At 38.4% G+C, this 18,590-nt stretch overlaps 1 protein-coding gene across 2 annotated transcripts; it reads right to left on the bottom strand.

The window, feature by feature from the left end:
- Positions 1-440: 440 nt before the first annotated feature.
- Positions 441-16,795, bottom strand: tgfa (transforming growth factor, alpha). 2 transcript variants are annotated; one of them, XM_034287119.1, is made up of 8 exons: positions 16,311-16,795; positions 7,459-7,629; positions 5,480-5,594; positions 3,115-3,264; positions 2,596-2,702; positions 1,853-1,927; positions 1,720-1,740; positions 441-1,399 (listed from the first exon to the last, which is right to left on the bottom strand). In XM_034287119.1, the coding sequence occupies exons 1-8, from the start codon at positions 16,351-16,353 to the stop codon at positions 1,392-1,394; spliced, it is 690 nt and encodes a 229-aa protein (XP_034143010.1). In that variant the 5' UTR covers positions 16,354-16,795; the 3' UTR covers positions 441-1,391. The 2 variants fall into 2 exon arrangements, with proteins under 2 accessions (XP_034143010.1, XP_010879350.2); XM_010881048.3 differs by lacking the exons at positions 1,720-1,740; positions 1,853-1,927.
- Positions 16,796-18,590: the final 1,795 nt, after the last annotated feature.

The raw sequence follows: 18,590 nt of genomic DNA, 5'->3' as shown, positions 1-18,590 counted from the left end.
ACATTGTAGTCCCTAACATGCATGCTCCGGAAAACAAGTGTTAGAAACAAGTCTCTTGGGCATTAGTGAATTACTCATTAGAAACCTGTGAGGCAGAGGAAAATGTAGTGTAGATTTTGAGCAGGAATGAAAAAGAATGTACCAAAAATGATGGCTATTGATGGCCATTCGAGGCTTCATTAGCGTTATTTTAGCAGCAGGATATTATGCTAGCAGCACTAGCTCGGATTATCTTTATCACATTAAAGAAAATCTGAGTTAATGCCTTATAAATTGAAATTTATAAGGCAATATAGTTCATCTAGTCTGTGAAAAAGAACAGACAAAAATAACACTGGGACGAACATTAAACATAAAACGTACAGACTGAATTGTTAACTATATTGCCTTATAGATTTCAATGATTGCTTTTATTGAAAAAGAAAATCAGAGTTATCGCTTCAAGCATAATATCCTGCTGCTAGAAAAAGAGTAATGGAAGCCTCGAATGGCCATCACTAACCAAAAACAACAATAACCATATCAGAGTTGCACACAGAAATGCTGGCATATCAGGAATGATGCCATAGTGGTAGAAAGCCAGATTTAATTAACACTACAGGTTGGCAACGTTTTGGAGTCTGTAAATCTCTCTAAATCTACTATATTACAAGTATTTAAACAATCTAAACAATCTGTTCCATGTATACATCCAAGTCCCACCTTAAGTCCTCAATCCAAGCTAGGGTTGAAAAGTTAGTCCCAGTAGCATGTGAATCTCCCATTTTTGTCAGTTAAGGTGTACGAAAATCATTGCTTAAAAACGGAAACTAAAACTCTAGCTCCACCTTAAAAATCTCTGTGCATTTTAAGTAAGATGAATAGAAATTAATATTGTGTTTAGCCTTTTAAAAGACAAAAAAGGGAGAATAAGAAACAAATGGTTGCTTTACTACTGCAACCTTCCCACAGGATGCAAAGTTGTCCAAAATATTTGCCTCTTTTGTCCAGCATGTGCTATGTCCCTGGACATGTCATCGGCTTCATTATTTTTACAGTGACCAAGTTGCCCTGACAGTCATCAGTTCCATCTTTTTTCTCCATGCGTTCTAAGAGTAGCGCGTTCCAAACATTCCAAGTAGGCAGAGGTTCTGGAAATCCCAGTCAGCGGAAAATATGCCATTAAATATGAAATTAAACTCTCAAATAAAATGGTCCTCCTTTGATCTAGTAAGAGATCCAAGTGGTCTCTCCTCCGTTGCCATCTTGGTCTTATGAGGATGTTATTAGACAGCTGTCTAATGCCCACCTTGGGTAAAATCCACGGTGACTCCCAGAAGGCTATAGTGTTGAATGGACAGAAGGCAGTCCATTTGAAAAATCCCTGGCATTCCCAGCTGGAGTTTTTCCTTTCAAACAACTACAGGAAAAATAGAATTGGAAGAAATGTTTTCAGAAATATAAACCCATTTTGTATAGCAGTTCAATAAGGAAATGGTTTAAATTTACCTCAGAAGTCAAGTTCAAAGTCAATCTACTCTACTTCATGCACACCGAGGTTTGGCGAAGATTCCTTGAGAATTGTTTGTTCGCCATTTTGAATGGAGGATCAGTTTCCAAAAACCAGGAGTTTAGTGGAACCTTGGGTACAGACTACAATGACATGCACTATCCCACCAAACAGAACCACGTTCTCTAATCTAGACCTCTAAAACCACAATAAAACAACCCAGTTTGTACCTTGTGAATAACGGACGTGATCTAACCGAGGCAAAAAATAGAAATAGAAAGAACCTTTAAATTAAAAAAGTAGCTAAGGGTCTAAAATTTATTATGGATTGTAAATTTTTTCTACATGTGGAATGGAACTTACATGAGGGTGCGGACGTTAGGGAAATATTGTTTCTGGTTTTGCATAACCATCGAATAGACCCATAGAATGACACTGCTGAGTAAGAGAAAAGAACTGTATACAGAATGAGTGTTTCAAGTGTCTAGTGAGGTAGTTCAGGTTGTGACTGATATTGCATCCTAAGTGTGATAATGTGAAGGGCTACATTTTGTTGGACCACCACTACTAAAAGATACACTATAACTAATATATCTGGAGACCACTGTTTTGAAAAGTATATTGTGCTTAAATTTATGATCTCAGCATAGCGTTCTCATAACCCTATGTTAGGGCTAGAAAAAGTACTTAGTGTCAAAGCTAGGACAGAGTATATGAATGTCAGCAACACCTCAATTGTTCGCATGCCGTTGATTCAATAGCATGAGCCTCTAATATAACAAGGCTCTAACAAAATGGGGCCTACATGCTCAGAGAAAGCAGATAGGACACAGTATTCCAATAAACCTCCCGGGATCCTACCCTCTCCAATGGATTAGAAAATACCTCCTAGTAATAATCATAATTAAAACCTCTGTAGTAGATACGGAGGATTTGGGGTCATTCATGGGGTAAATTTTTTTTACTGTTGCCTTGTTGTCCAAACAGGGGAATGTTGGAAATGGGGCAATTAGGATTATGTAGACTAAAAGTAAAGTATAATTTTCAATGTGAAAAGAAAAAAAACTGCAAACTAGTTATGGTGAAGCGTAAGTTGAAGTAAGTACCAGTGACAGAGTGACAGTAGGCTCCTTGGCACATCATACTGCCTTTTTTGTCTGGGGCACAGTGAAGTCCGTGCCTCCGCACAAAACCGTCCCGACTCCACAGGCAACTGGTAGAGAGAGAAGAAACTCATTATTGTACAGTTTTGGATGATTTCAGGTCAAACTTTATTGCAATGTAATGTGACAAATATTTAGGACTGAGTAATGGGTGTGTAAATGGTCAGTGTCAGAGTGACACTGCGGTTGTCTGGTGGATTGCTCACTGAGGAGAATTGTAGTGCAATGTTTAGACTTCATGTTATTTCAGTAAATGGATCAAGTAAGTTCATTTGGGGATTTATAACAGCAGTAGTCTCCTGGAGTGCTACTGACCTGTACATTTTCTCTGTAACTTTGATTTAGCACACTTGATTATAATAATTGGCTGGTTGATAAACTGAGCCTAGATATGTGGGGTTAGAGTGAAAACCTACAAGAAAGTAGTTCTTGTCTTGTGGAGAGTCAACTTTTTGCACTTACTGTAAAAGTGTGCAGAGCAGCATTGTCAAGACACAGCCAATCACGCACAGAACTAGCACGGTGGCGACTGTCTGTTTCCTGTGATTAGTAGCCACCACGGCTAGCAGATCAGCATGCTCACAACGCATTCCTACAAAACCTTGGTGACACCTGTCAAACACAGAGAAAAAAAAAATTAAACAGCAGAATGAACTTTCCTTGATCCGGTTTAACAAACCCACATTTGACTATTTGTAAAGGAGGAACCACTGTTATATGTCATCCCTATGGAAGCTCCCCAAAAAACTCAATAGCCTGGTTGCATAAATGTGCACATCCTTAAACTAACACTGTTTAAGCACCTTTTGATTTTATTAAAGCACTCAGTCTTTTTGGGTAGGAGTATTAGCATGGCACATCTTGACATGGCAATATTTGCCCACTCTTCTTTGCAAAAGCACTCCAAATCTGTCAGATTGCAAGAACAGCTCCTGTGCACTTCCCTTCTTCAGATCACCCCACAGATGTTCAATTGGATTCAGGTCTGGGCTCTGGCTGGGCCATTCCAAAACATTAATCTTCTTCTGGTGTAGCCATGCTTTTGTGGATTTGGATGTGTGCTTTGGGTCGTTGTCATGCTGAAAGGTGAACTTCCTCTTCATCTTTCTAATGGACGCCTGAAGGTTTTGTGACAAAACTGTTCATAATTCCCTCCACCCTGACTAAGGCCCCGGTTCCAGCTGAAGAAAAACAGCTCCATAGCATGATGCTGCCACCACCATGCTGCGAGTATGGTGTTCTTTGGGTGATGTGCAGTGTTGTTTTTGTGCCAAACGTACCTTTTGGAATTATGGCCAAAAAGTTTAACCTTGGTTTCATCAGACCATAACACATTTTCCCACGTGCTTTTGGGGGACTTGATGTTTTTCTTTGTAAGAAATTCATATGAAGAATACGGGAGATTGTTGTCACGTACCTTCCAGAAATTCCTGCAGTTCCTTTAATCTGGAAGCCTCTTGGAAGCCACCCTGACCAGTTCTTCTAGTCTTTTTATCAATTTTGGAGGGACGTCCAGTTCTTGGTAATGTCTCTATTGTGCCATATTTTCTCCACTTGATGAGTGTCTTCACTGTGGTCCATGGAATATCTAATGCTTTAGAATTTATTTTGTACCATTCTCCTGACTGATATCTTTCAACAATGAGATCCCTCTGATGCTTTGGAAGCTCTCTGCGGAGCATGGCTTTTCCTCTGAGATGCAACTACAAAAAAACTACTATATCTGCTGAACTTTGTGATTAATCAGAGTCCCTTTAAATTATGGCAGCTGTGTAATGACTTCTATTTAACATGAGTTTGAATGTGATTCTGAACACAGCCACATCCCCAGTTAAGAGGGTGTGCACCCTTATGTAATCAGGTTATTGTAAGGTTTTTATTTTTCATTTTTCCCCCTCGAAGATTAGTTTTTCAACTGAATTGTACATTATAGGTCATATTAAGAGTGGAAAAAGTTCTGACATGATTTGTCTCATTCTTTTACATCACAACAACCTGGCATTTTAACCGGGATGTGTAGACTTTTTATATCCACTGTAGTTAGGAGGCCTACACACTTCAGGAATAATAGTTAGTAGGGAAATTCTGTCTGCAAAACAATTCTGCTTCAGAGAATAAACAAATCCCACAGGGCCCATGAAAGTCACTGCCTCACAGTTAGCCAAGTCATTGGAAGGCCATGGATCCCGTGGAAGGCAGTGCAATTGGCCAGTATTAATCAAATTTCCCTGCTCACACTCTAGCAATGTAATGTGGTGGCTTGGGTGCTGGTGAACTCAATGCAGAAGGCCAGAGAGTGCTTTCCTTCCGGCGCATTAGGATTCTGATGAGACTTCCAGGTTGAGAGAGTACCAAAACAGCTTTGGAAATGCTACGGCAGAATCATCTTGATATTGACTTTCCTGAGTTCGCTTTGAGTTGCTGCAGGGACTTAATAACGCTAGATATCATGAAATTGCCAAGAAACATTTTGTGAAAGTAAAAAAAAATACAAACAATTACACAATTCCCTTTGTATTATGAACACACTATAAAGGATTTCAAGCATTTGCTACAACAGATTTGCTACTTAGATTGAAGAGCTTAAACCTGGAGGGAATTTTCTACTCTCCTCAGCTCAGTCAGTGAAAAGTGAACTGACACTCTCTAATTCCATAAGCCAGTGTAATTCGTATCATTCAACAATGAGCTCCACAAACTGCAGCAAATCAGTGAAACGGAGCTCTAGCGGACCCACCAAACCCTCAATCATTGTTGAAAATTACAACCCAGGCCTATTAAAAATGTGGCTGCATGAAGAAGAGAGACAAAGACTGTTGAAACTTACACACAAGCAGGCGTCTCCTCCAGAATAAGGAAACGACAGGTTCCATGGAAACAAAAGTGGTTGTGGGAGTCCGGACAGTCATCGAAGTGTGATCGAACAGCTGCCGCCACAAACTCTAATGGAAAACAAATTGCATTTTAGGGGACGTTTTAAAAATGGCCACAGGACCTAGAGTGAAAGTTCCTGTGGCAGCGATGAATTGCTGATTTACTAACCACCTTACATGCCAAAGAACTACTGAAAATAAGATTAAGATTAGAGATTCTGTACCTCAATTTGCTCAAACTGATCCAGTCTAACATAGTGGGACTATACTATGGAGGACATACTTATATACATAAGTATAAACGCAACACTTGTTTTTGCCCCCATTTCCCCAACAATCTAAGCCTTTTATGTACACAAAAGGCCCATTTCTCTCAAAACAGTGATAGTGAGCGAGATAATCCATCCACCTCACAAGTGTGGCATATCAAGAGGCTGATTAGACAGCATGATTATTGCACAGGTGTGCCTTAGGCTGGCCACAATAAAAGGCCACTCTAAAATGTGCAGTTCTGACCATCACGCCATCAAAGGTCTAAAGAAAGAATATCCTGAAGCCATGAATTAATCCTCACCCTTTTCATTTCATAACATTGTCTGAAAAGGTTACTTGCTTTTGGATTCATAATTCCTCCAGTATTGCCAAATACCTCTTCAAATACATTTGAGAGGATCATAACCTTCCTTCTGGGCTCCAGAGTTGTATAGCAGTCTCAGGTGGACCACAGCCGCTTGGGTTTGAATTCAGCCCACTGTCCCTTTATAAAAAATTTAAAAAATATCCCCACAGTCTGTCCAATAAAGCATAAAAATGCCAAAATTTTATAAGGTATTGCCTCTTTGAAACCCCTATTGAGCTTTTTAAAGAGAAATATAGAAAACAAGGATGAAGGAGGGAAGGGCCATCACAATTATCTTTTTAGACTGCTCCACTCCCTTCACGCTTCCCCTCACATAAAGTAAAAAGTTTATCATGAATGAATGCTGGTACAATAACAGAATGGATCTCTTAAGAATAAATTAACATTGGGACGAGCTGAAGAGGTCAGGACTTCAAATTACAGTCTTGGACAGATTTTTTGCTCAAACTATACCGAGTTGCAAATTCCAAAATTCCAACCGGCCTGGCCCAAACAAAAGTCTAAGTATCTTTTCTCAGCGGCCAAAACAGATGTCACAATGTGGCATTCAGAGGGAGTGAGAAAGTGGATGAACAGACAGACGGCTGCATTACAGCCAACCGTCACACTCTCCATTCCATTGGTAAATGGCTGGTTGGATTCCAGCCTACATGCATTGTCCCTTCTCCTCTCTCTCTTTTAGAGCCAGTATAAAGCTGTCTGTTCATCCTTGATGCATCTGCACAAACTACCCCTTAGCCCCTGTCTTCAGAATCCCAAACCACACCCTATTCCCTACAACTTTTGAAAAGGGCCCATAGGGCTGTATTTAAAAGTATTACAATAAATAGGGAATAGGATGGCATTTGGAATGTCAGCCATCTCTTTCTTTGTGTGATTTTGGCATTCAGTTGAGGATAACATTTAGGAGGAATGGAAATTAACCATTAGGATATTTCTTGATTTTACATGGCGCCTCACAGAAAATGACAGCAGAAAATTGGGTTTATTTGTGGGGGTGAGGGGTTCTATCATTGCTTGGCATCCTGCAAGCCTGGCTACATTCTACTTTATGTAGAAATTAAAACAGTTAATTGCCATTTGACTCTTCACCAGAAAAGCCATGAATTGACAATGGTACCAGTCAATGAGCCTAAAGAGGTGACAGATTCTCTGGAGCACCAAGAAAATACGTTTTAGAAAGGCATTCACATTTGGACAGTCAGTCACCTGAAAAAAACACACTACACGGTTTGAGGGATTCTGGTCCCCACATGTACGCACGCGCACACGCGTACGCACGCGCTCACTTACTTTTAATTGGAATGGTGGTTTTAGAGGCAGTTGAAGTACTTGCAGTGGTAGTAGAAGAGGTAGTAACATGCATAGTGGTAATGGTAGTAGTCACAGGAGACGTGGTTGTCATAGTAGAATTAGTAGAAACTGTAGAATTATCATGCCCCGTTCCATAGGTAAAGAGGGACCCTGCGGGAAAAACAGAGGACAAATTGCTTACATTAGTGACAATATCAATCCTGATCAGAGAAGGAAACTAATGAAGGTCCCACTAGAATTTGACGCTTTCATCTGGGGACTAAGTCAAAGACACGTCTTCAAATGACTTGCTCTTAGAACTAATCAAATATGTGGGAAATACTAATCTCCCACCTAAATCCTAAAAGAAGGCATGAATTATGTCCGCACTAATTTGCCACCTAAAAATAAAGATTCGTACTTTCACTGGCCAAGGCAGACATCCATCTCCTGGATCCACATCGAGTGTTAAAAACATATTTGAAAGTGTACATCTGTATACCTCCATGAGGTATGATATTACATTAAGTAGAATCATGGTCTGGTTACTTTACACAGAAACAAAATCTGGGAAATGGGTTGGCTTTGAAATATTAGCATGTTGGAGAAATAAAGCATATAGGAAGCTTATGAGTATGAAATAGACAAAGTTTTTTGGGAGTCTAAGTATATAAACAAAGAGGTGACTAACTTTTTAAAGAACAACTTAATTTGATTTATGATTTTCTGACTAATGGTGATGAGTTCTTTTTTTTCTTCACACTTTTGCCATCCCATCACTTTGATAAGGGTTCACCTTTGTTTCATCTGCTCAAAATAATGCTCCAAAACTATACTGGCTGACCTTGTCAACAAATTCTAATCTTCTGGACATCATGTTTTTTGGCAATGATCAAAGGTCTGTAATTCTTATACCGAAGTTTTCAGTGAACTGTGCATTGTGACACTATCACTCCAGCCTTTAGGAGATTGATTTCACAGTAATTTTTTAGATTAAATTAAACTTTATCGACATTAAACAGTACAACGAAATGCAATTAGCATCTAACCAGAAGTGCAAATACAGGGCAGAAAATGTACAAGTATTAGGTATATATTACCAGTGCAATATGTAGATGTGCAATTAATTTTAGGGTTGTTTTTCACAGCTCTAGTATTCCCTCATCAACTGCTGTTGTTTTCTTTGGCCGACTTGGTTGTGGCCGACTGTTGAAGACACGAGTGGTTTCTTTGTTTTTCCAGAACATTCCAAACTGTTGACTTGGCTATACCCAACTTGTGCTTTGGTACAAACTGAGTTCCCATTTTCTTTTAGCATCCAAGGCCTTTGTGGTAGAGTGGCTACGCAGAAGACGTGAGTGAAAGGACTGAGAACATGAGAACAGAATCTATTCTGATTAGACCAAAATCCAAACATTAATGCCCGGATGTCAAGAGCTAGCAAAAACAAGGTACCTGTAATCATCTGTTTAATACAATTCTTACAATAGAGCACAGGTGTCAAACCGGTTCCACGGAGGGCCGAGTGTCTGCAGGTTTTCGCTCTCACCTTGTACCTGATTGATTAATTAGTTCACTAATTGGTTAATTTCTACCCCCACCTGGTTGTTCAGGTCTGACCTGGGAACCAATTTAAAGGAAAACCCAAAGACCTGCAGACACTCGGCCCTCCGTGGAACCGGTTTGACACCCCTGCAATAGAGCATGGTAGTAGGATAATACATATTCCATAACAACAAGAACCCAAAGCATACAGCCAAGATAATGCTGGACTGGCTTCAGGACAAATCTGTGAATGTCCCAGCGAAAAATGTCTGGACTTCAACCCAACTGAACATCTATGGGCGGACCTGATGTTCGCAGTACACAGACACTCTATCCAATCTGATTGAGTGACAGGATCTCAAATGTAAATCCAGGTGTGTACAGTTGGTAAAGGTGTACCCAAGAAGACTAGTTGCTTTAGTGAACCAAGTGTAAGAACATTTATATAAGACATTTTCAGTACATTTTCACACATTTCTAAAAACAATGTGTTTTCACATTGTCATTATGGAGTCATGTGTAAGATTGATGGAAAAACATGTTTTACTCAATTATAAATTAAATCCATAACAACATGTAGAATGGATCTGAATGCTGAAACTATCTGTATGACTAGATTACTTAAAGATTAATTTCAGTACGAGTGGCAGTTCATAACATATGCAATTAAAAGCAATGCTTCCTCACAAATCTCAAATTGAACTGCACAAACATTTTCAATAAGCTGATAAAAATCTCAAACGCAACTGCATCAACTTATGAAGAATAAAGTTTAGTTGGCTCCAATAACCTGGTTTGACACCCAAACAGGGTTTTGATCCAAATTGTAAAATATTAAATAAAATAAGAATTGAACTATGAAAAACATTTTGGCCTAACAAATCAACTTGGCCATTAAAAACATTGGCAGGATATTTTCTAGAATGATGTAACGCACAACATTTTAAAGGATTTTGACTTTGATCCTGAATTTGCTCAGGATTCGTTGTACTGGGATTCAGGTAATGCAATTTTATTCAAATATATTTAATACATAGGTTACCTAATGTACCGTACCCCATGAAAATACATTCGGATTGTGGAAACAAATGCGGCCAGGCCTCAACTGCTGCACGCACAAATCCCTAGATTTCAGAACAAACATTTGAATTTCTCCTTTAATTACACCCTTAATTTTTTGCATTGGGCTCATTGTGAATTGAATCCTGAGGCATGTACTGTGCTCAAAACTCTCATACAACTCTCCCATTTCTCATTGTGACACGCTCCTCATGAGATTTCGTTACGTAGCCCAAGACTGACAATAGGATGAAAGGATGGACACACTACAACGGGTCTGTAATGGGATTAAGCGGGATAGTCTAAATATAGAGTTCTTGGAGAAAGATCACACAATTAGAATATGAAACACCCAATGAGAGATGAGATTATCTGATATCTCAACATCAGTGAATGGCAATGAAAGCGCTGAGTGAATAATTCCACACAAACCATCCCCCCCGCCCAAAAGTTGGATTTTCACACATCTGAAATTCCAAATATAAAAAACATCATTTGGAGACGATTTGACATATTTTCTAAATGTTTTTTAAAAGCATAATTATGAATACATTTATAATGTATAATTTCACATTTTGATTTACCAATTATATTTTAAATAGACAAACTGACATGGCAGGCAATCAATCCCAGCCAGCAATACGCACATCCTGCAAATGACCAGCAGAGGGTGACCATTTTTAATCCATTTAATCCAATACTTATCACTTACTTGGATCATAACTCTAAAAGTAGCAAAGATCTCAGTGTGGCGCTTCAGTATATCTATAGCACATGTCTAACACCACATTTAAATAAATGGCCAAACTATTAGATAGGTATAGTCCCAAATTACTCAATCAAATGTAATCACATTTTATATTTATAAAGCTCTTTCTACATAAGCAGTTGTCACAAAGTGCTTTTACAAAATAGTCAGCCTGAAACCCCCAAGGAGCAAGTTATTGTGTTTGTTAAACCTCTAACCACTCTTTAGAAGTCACCTAAGTATCATCAGCAACATGTGACCATGGAGGGCACTCCAAGCAAGTGAATATGGGATAGGGTTTAGATTGGGATCTGAGTCCTTGGTCTTTGCTTGTGGATTCTCCTATTCAGCTCACCCCACAGGTTTTCAATGGGGTTTAGTTCAGGGGACATTAATCACTATGGCAAAAGCGTGATTCTGCGATCAGTGAGCTGTGTGTGAGTGAATCTGGAGGAAGGCTTGGATGACTCTGCTGGAAGACTCAATGGAGATCCAGTTTTAGCCATGTGGCAGAGGCAACCAGATTTGGTTCTAAAATCTCCTGGTGCTTGATTAAGTCCATGATCCCTTGTATCCTAAAATGGTTCCCAGGTACTTTGGAAGCAATACAGCTCCACATAACAAATCCACCAGCATACCCAAGTGGAAAGTACATCCTATTCTGCTTGACCATCCCCATTTTACACCAAATCCACCTCTGGAGTTGGTGGACCAAAAACATTATTTTTGTCTAACCTAACAATTGAGGGAACTCAGTAACCCCAAGATTCAACTAACTTGGTGTAGTTCACCAACTGTGATCCTGGAAGAATTTCCTTCCCTCTTAAACCATCCTCCTCATTGTGTGTGGAGGCAAAAACACACTACCAAAGCTGCCAGTGACATAACTATACACCTATATTCACAAATGGAAAATGTTTTACTGAAATGAAAACGCTACTCATATAACAGAGAAACCAGTACAGCACAAAGGTAAATCAGTCTCAGTTGGTGATGAAGAGAACAATTTCATTTCACCATTCAGTTGCTGGGTGACATCACAGTGATATTCTTAAGGACACAGTGAGCGTGACAAGGTACAAAGCTTGAGAACGAAAGAGCAAATGAATACTGTATTAAGGCAGGTTGCATCCCAAATAGTGTCCTATTCTTTACACAGTGCACCACATTTGACCAGTGAACCAGGGAATAGGGCACAATTTGGGTCGCACCCACAGCCAGAGTGACTGACCAGCCAATAACAGTAGCAGGGTCAAATGTATCCTGCTAAAAGGATGAGGCCATTAGAAACCTATGAATAGGTCTGCACTAGCAGAAGACGCACGCTACATAAAACAAACGGTGGTAGACCGAACATCCTTGTTTCTTACACTATCACAATCGTTGTTTCATCTACATTAAAATGTAGAATGTATTTGGGAAACCTAAAAGGATGGCTGATAGCCTAGTGGAGTGCTAGGTCAATAAGGTATAGAGAATTAGGTATAGAGAATTCAAATGAACAAAATCCCCCATCATAATGTAAAACAGTAAATTATGTATGAATTAAAAATCATGTCAGGTGTGACTGAAATGTAATTGCATCTATGATAAAAAAAAGGATCTAGGATCTTTTCGTGTAAATAAAATGTGTAATGTGAGAACTGGTTGAGGAAAAGCCTAAAATATTAACAAAATAGCCATAGTAAAGATGAGTCACACTATTTCAGTGGTGTTTCTACTACCTCAATAAAGCATGCAGTAGAGAATACATTTTTTTTTTAAATGTCACAGAGTGATGAGCTGGTGTTATTCTGGTGTCACTATGATCTTTTTTTATGCACGCTTAACTAGATTATGATTTAGAACATACCATTTCATGGAAACAAACACTAGCACAAATACAGAAATTGTAGAATCAAGACGTGTTCAGTTCTACATTTTATTCATGGGTGGCTTATTTCGTCACAACGTTTTATAGATGATGCCCAACTGATAGATGCTGATGAAGATTTGACAGTGTATTACAGAGGCATCAAAACCATACCATCTCTAAAAGACAAAATTATTAGTAATAATATCTTGTCTAAGATTGGTGGGACTACAATTTAGGAAGAAATTTCACATCAATATTTATTGACTGACTTGGCTACCTAATGACGTTGCTTTCTACCAAACATTTGCCTACCTTAGACAACATACACAACGCTTTCCTTTCACTGAAAACTACCTTATTGACACAGAATGAAATGCTTTCCCACTTAATTCTGTAGGGAAAGTATTTCCCAATATTGAGTTCATAGACAACTCCCAATTTCTGTCATGAATAGCAAACGGACATGCAATGTTTACTAAATGTTATTGTACGAAAACCACCAGGGACACCAACAATGTTGGACACTTAAATACAGAGCATTATTTGTGTAATGTCCATGTACATTAAAGGCTCACATCATACAATTATGGGATGCCCATAACAACAATGATTAACTCATCCACTTGTAAACATGACAAAACTTAAATTTGTTTGATAAAACAGAAAACATTCTAGCAGGACACCAACAACAACTCTCAATTGGTTATCAAGACACATTCGCCACTCATGATTTGCGTAAAATACAACTTGACATGTGTGTCTGGAACTTTTTCCAACACCTCACCCCTGGTTGAAAATTAATAGACGTTGAGTTGACTTGCATAGTGTCACTGTGTAAATTATCGTGGGCCTCTGGTGATTTTAATTAATAGTAAAAAAAAGATTAATACATTTTTTGACCTTTAAAACAGTAATGAATTCAACTTTTAATTATACTTTTGAATAAGCAGAGTTTCCTTCATGCAAAGATGCTATGGTCAAGACTTCAAGCACAACCAAACATGCTGATATATTGAACCAATATTGTTAACTTTCTGCAGCTATGTCATAAAACCACTACAAACTTTAAGTTATTCTTAGTTCTGAAAAACGCATTTCAACCACTAGCATTAAAACCAAGCACCCTTTTGTAACAAACACACCGTTTTAACCAGGCTGGTCTCAGGAGAATAAGATAGCACACATATCTTTGAGAGTCAAATCTGTACATCATACGTTACATTAGGGTCTAGGCTTGGCATTTGGGGCAGTGATGACCTCATTTGCATTTAAATAGAGCAGTCACCAAACTTGCCACATTCAAATGCAGGGGAAAGAGGAATTTATTTTTCCTTGTTTCATAACCATAACCCTAATCTCAGTACTGTAATGCCTAACCTTTAAGGGCCACTAAATAGAATGTATTCTGCATGTGTAATACAAGTATACTGCAGCAACAATAATTTGGTTTCAAACCAAATTCGTAGTATGCTGTATATTTTAGCTAATTCTGAACATGATACATTTCTGAAAATTCATATTAAATGCAATTTGTTTTGCTGAATTTTTTGATGCATCATACATGTAGCTCATTCTAATGTAATGAAACCTATCAAAACAAGAAATTATGCTAATTAATAATGTCTCTGGTGTACGTACACAATGTTGTCTACCCCATGAGACCCGGTTTCACACTAGTCCAAGTTCCACATAATTTAGAATGCAACAATGTGCAAATCATTTATCCTACCAAATGTTGAAAAATACATGCCCATTTTGAATTTGACCCAAGCAACATATTTCAAAGAAGTTGGGACAGGGGCATGTTTACCACTGTTTTGCATCGCTTCTTTTAACATTACTTTGTAAGCGTTTGAAACTTACAGAGTGAGTGAACTTAGGAAACCAATTGCTGTAGTTCTGAAAGTGAAATGTTTTACCATTCTAGCTTGATTTAGGATTTCAGCTGCTCAACAGTTCAGGTTCTCCTTTTTTATCTTTTTTGTTTCATAACACGCCAAATGTTTTCAATGGGAGACAGGTCTGGATTGCAGACAGGCCATTTTAGCACCCAGACACTTTTACTACAGAGCCATGCTGTTGTAAAAGTGCAGAATGTGGTGCATAATGTGGTATGGCATTGTCTCCCTGATATGGCATTAATGCCATGCCATGTGTACTAATGCACCCCCATACCATCACATACACTGGCTTTTGAACTGTGTGCTGATTAGCCGGATGGTCCCTCTCCTTTTTTAGTCCTGAGGACATGGCCTCCATGATTCCCAAAAATAATTTCACATTTTGATTTGTCAGACCACAGGCGAGTTTTCCTCTTTGCCTCAGTCCATCTTAAATGAACCCAGAGAAGGCAGCTGCAGTTCTGTATCTTGTTTATATATTTTTCCTTGCATGGTAAAGTTTCAACTTGTATTTGTGGATGCTGCAACTATTGTGTTCACAAAATGTTTTTCTGAGCCCCTCCCCATCCTCACTTCTCACAGACCCATCCTTTCTGGAATGATCTTTTACTACCCAACCATGTTACTCACCTGTTGCCAATTGACCCAATTAGTTCTGTGATATTCCACCATGATTTGTTTTTTGAAACGTGTTGCTGGCAACAAATTCAATGTGGGCATATATTTTTCAAGAAACAATACAATGTCTCAGTTTCAACATTTGATATATTGTCTTCGTACTATTTTCTATTGAAAACAGGGTTTAAATTATTTGCACATCTTTGCATCCTGTTTTTTTTTTTTTTTTTTACATTTTAAGCAGCGTCCCAACTTTTTGGAAACGGGTTGTATTAAAAAAGACTACATATAGTTCATTTTAATGTAATTAATAACATATTGTTGTAAATTTGTAAGATGTTTCAGTAGTTTATTGTAATCAACTAAAATGGTATAAGTGACAATCCCCATAAAAACAGCAGAAATTGAAAAGCGTTTTTCCCCTTATTACACCATTCATTTCTTCCATAGGGTATTGTTATATCCACTTCAAACAAGATTTATTGGTGTAGTTTTAATTACCAATAGGACAGAGACTTTAAAATGTTCAACAATATTTAGCCAGTCATTTTTCGTAGAGTGAATAAATGGAAATGTATCGGTTTTGTGGGGATTATGACGCATCGAATAGGCTTTTTTTTCCTTCATGTACCATAACATAATGTTACATATGATACGAACTCGGTTGTCACAAGTATAGCTATGTATACGATTTACGTAATCCCCTTAAACCAGGTTGGTTTTAACATATAGAAACTGTTTGAATATTTGGGCCTTATCCTTTATATCAGAGAGGAACAATCTTCCAAATAAAATAAAAAATACACTTAGTAGTCTATAGGAGATTTGCACAGATCCTATAAACTGTTTGCATCCAGCCAAGGAACTACTCCCCCACCCCCCTGATATAATCCAAATGAGATTAGGACGTGGGAGCACTAACGCTAACTTTAAGGCGTGTAGTAAATTTACTTTTTTAAATTAATACATGTAACATTTTTTTCAAAAACCTCGCAGGCGTTTTCTTTCCTAGCAGCTATTAACAAAACCAAATAACTTCATCAAAAGACGTTAAAATGAGTCCATGATGAAATAGCTCTGCCCTGACATCGTTTGCTGCTTTAATTTATAATTGTTTTCAACTCACCGGTAATAAGAAAGATTGCATCCCAGAAAGCCCGATTCATCATGATGAAGATTGTGTGTCAAGGTAAATCTCCGATGCAAATCTTCTCAGCTCAAGTCAACAAAATTGGTAAACGCACGCATAGCTTAGTCAGGAGATAGAAATGTGTTAGTGTAAAACAAGACTAAATACTTCTTCCATCACATACGCGTGTCAAATAGTTGAGGTTATAGACGGTCTTCAGGTCAACAGTGCAAGTGCGTTATCCGGCAACTTCATTGTTTTCCTACCGTTAGTGCAAGCTGAGTTTACGTGCCTGATATGTAGTGTTACAAAAAGTCTTCAATTATTAACTTAGTTTTATTTAATGTTCAGTTATTTCGCCAAATATTTGCACTCTCCTTCCACAGTCGAAATAAACGCTCAAACACGCACGCAATCCTGTCAGTGCATCACCGTGAGAATATATCGCGGGACGTTAGTAATTGAGTCGAGAGAGCATTCAATATCATTCTCCCTTTACGTTCTCTCTGCGGGTCACGCTTCCAGTTGCCTAAAATAGGCGGGGCTGAATTTTTGGTTGTTTCGGTGTAAATTATACTTAACAGAATGATATCGCTATGATAACTTCTAATGACAGGCGTCCATATTTCTGTTTACTTGGCTTTAATATGTACAACTAGCTATGCCCATTGCACCCACATGTGGGCCAAATGATGAACCAACAACAGATGCATCTTGAAATTCCCCAAAATCCATGTTTCAAATAGATGAATTTGTTAAGATAAAGAGGATGTTCTACTACATTTCCAAGCCAATTAAATGTGTAGTATTAATATAGTTTACACACATCATGTGTTTGACAACTGAAGCTTTGTTGTGGGTCACCAGAATTGGAATGAAAAGTTGTTTATTTGTATTATATGTGAACACCTGTCGCTCAATGACACCATGTGTTTCATTCATTAAGGTAGATGTTTGCTGAACTATATTCTGGCAGATTTATCCACTAAAATCCTAGCAGAGTGTCCAGGAAAAACTCCCTAGTGGGGTCAAAACCTAGTAAGAATGAGAAATTCTAAGGGTTCCTCTTCTGGTTGTGCCAGGTCAAGATTGTATGAGTACATTAACTTTAGATGCGACATCAGTATTTTTGCATCTTCAGATGACCAGTGGGTCAATATTGGTGAGCTGTGTCCAGAATCTTTTGGCAGAATCCAGATCAGCTACACGACCATGCGGACAAGGACAGGGACAGCAGCGGTTGTCATGCAGAAACTTCATCTGCAACACAACCTGGTGGACTTTGGACAGGGACAACCAGGAGTTGTCAGGCCAGGTAGCGCTAAAGCATGGTCCAAGGACGGATTCCTTTTCTCTTTATTTGAATGTTGTCAGACCCTATTATTGGATGAAGAGAACTGAAGTGGTAAAATAACACAAAATGTACTATATAATTTATTTAACCAGGGTGTGTTGTATTTTCCCCCATCATTGTCCAGGAAAGAGAGGAAGCATCATCAAGGGTAGCCAGAGTCTCATCACATTCTAGTGTTCATTCTTGTTCATACTTGCCTAAGGTGCCATAGATACAATGAGACAAGGCCTAGATACAACTGGATAGGATGACATTTAGGATAGGAAAAGGGTGTGAAAAGTGTGACAAACATTTCTACAAATATTGAAATAACTGGAAGTGACACCTGCAAATGACTGCAACCAAATACATCCTGAAGTTCATAAGTGTTTTAAGGAAAGCTGTGGAGGAAAGTTCTCTTACTTTTCCAGAACAGTTTTTTATATCAGCAACATTTGTGGGTTTTCAATCAAGAACTGCATATTTCAGGTACAATTGGGTTTAGGTTTAGAATTTAATAAGGCCATTGTATGTGTTGCTTTTCTGATGTAGAATTGGTTGCGTGTTTAGAATCATCGTCTTGCTGCATGACCCAGCTGCACTTCCGCTTCAGCTCACAGATAGATGGCCTGACATTTTCCATTATAATTCTCTGATACAGATCACAATTCATGGTTCTCTTTGAGTAGGCAGGTTTTCAGGTTTTGAGCCAGCAAAACATTCCCAAACAATCATACTCCTACCATCATCCTTGACCAATAATATTAGGGTATAAAATATTTTTGGGGAGGGGTTTGCCAGATCTAACAAGACCATGTCTTGTTCGTTAATTTGTGCTTCTAGGCTCATTTCTGCAAACTTCAAAAAAAAAAAAATTCAGGCATTTATTTCTGTGATTTATTGTTAAAGACTGTTAGAGTGGGGAAGGACAGAGGAGAAAGAGC

Source organism: Esox lucius, chromosome 17 (assembly GCF_011004845.1).
Source record: "Esox lucius isolate fEsoLuc1 chromosome 17, fEsoLuc1.pri, whole genome shotgun sequence".
Classification (NCBI taxonomy): Eukaryota; Metazoa; Chordata; class Actinopteri; order Esociformes; family Esocidae; genus Esox; species Esox lucius.
The sequence above is the reverse complement of the archived record's forward strand: the minus strand, read 5'-3'. Positions and strand labels throughout refer to the sequence as shown.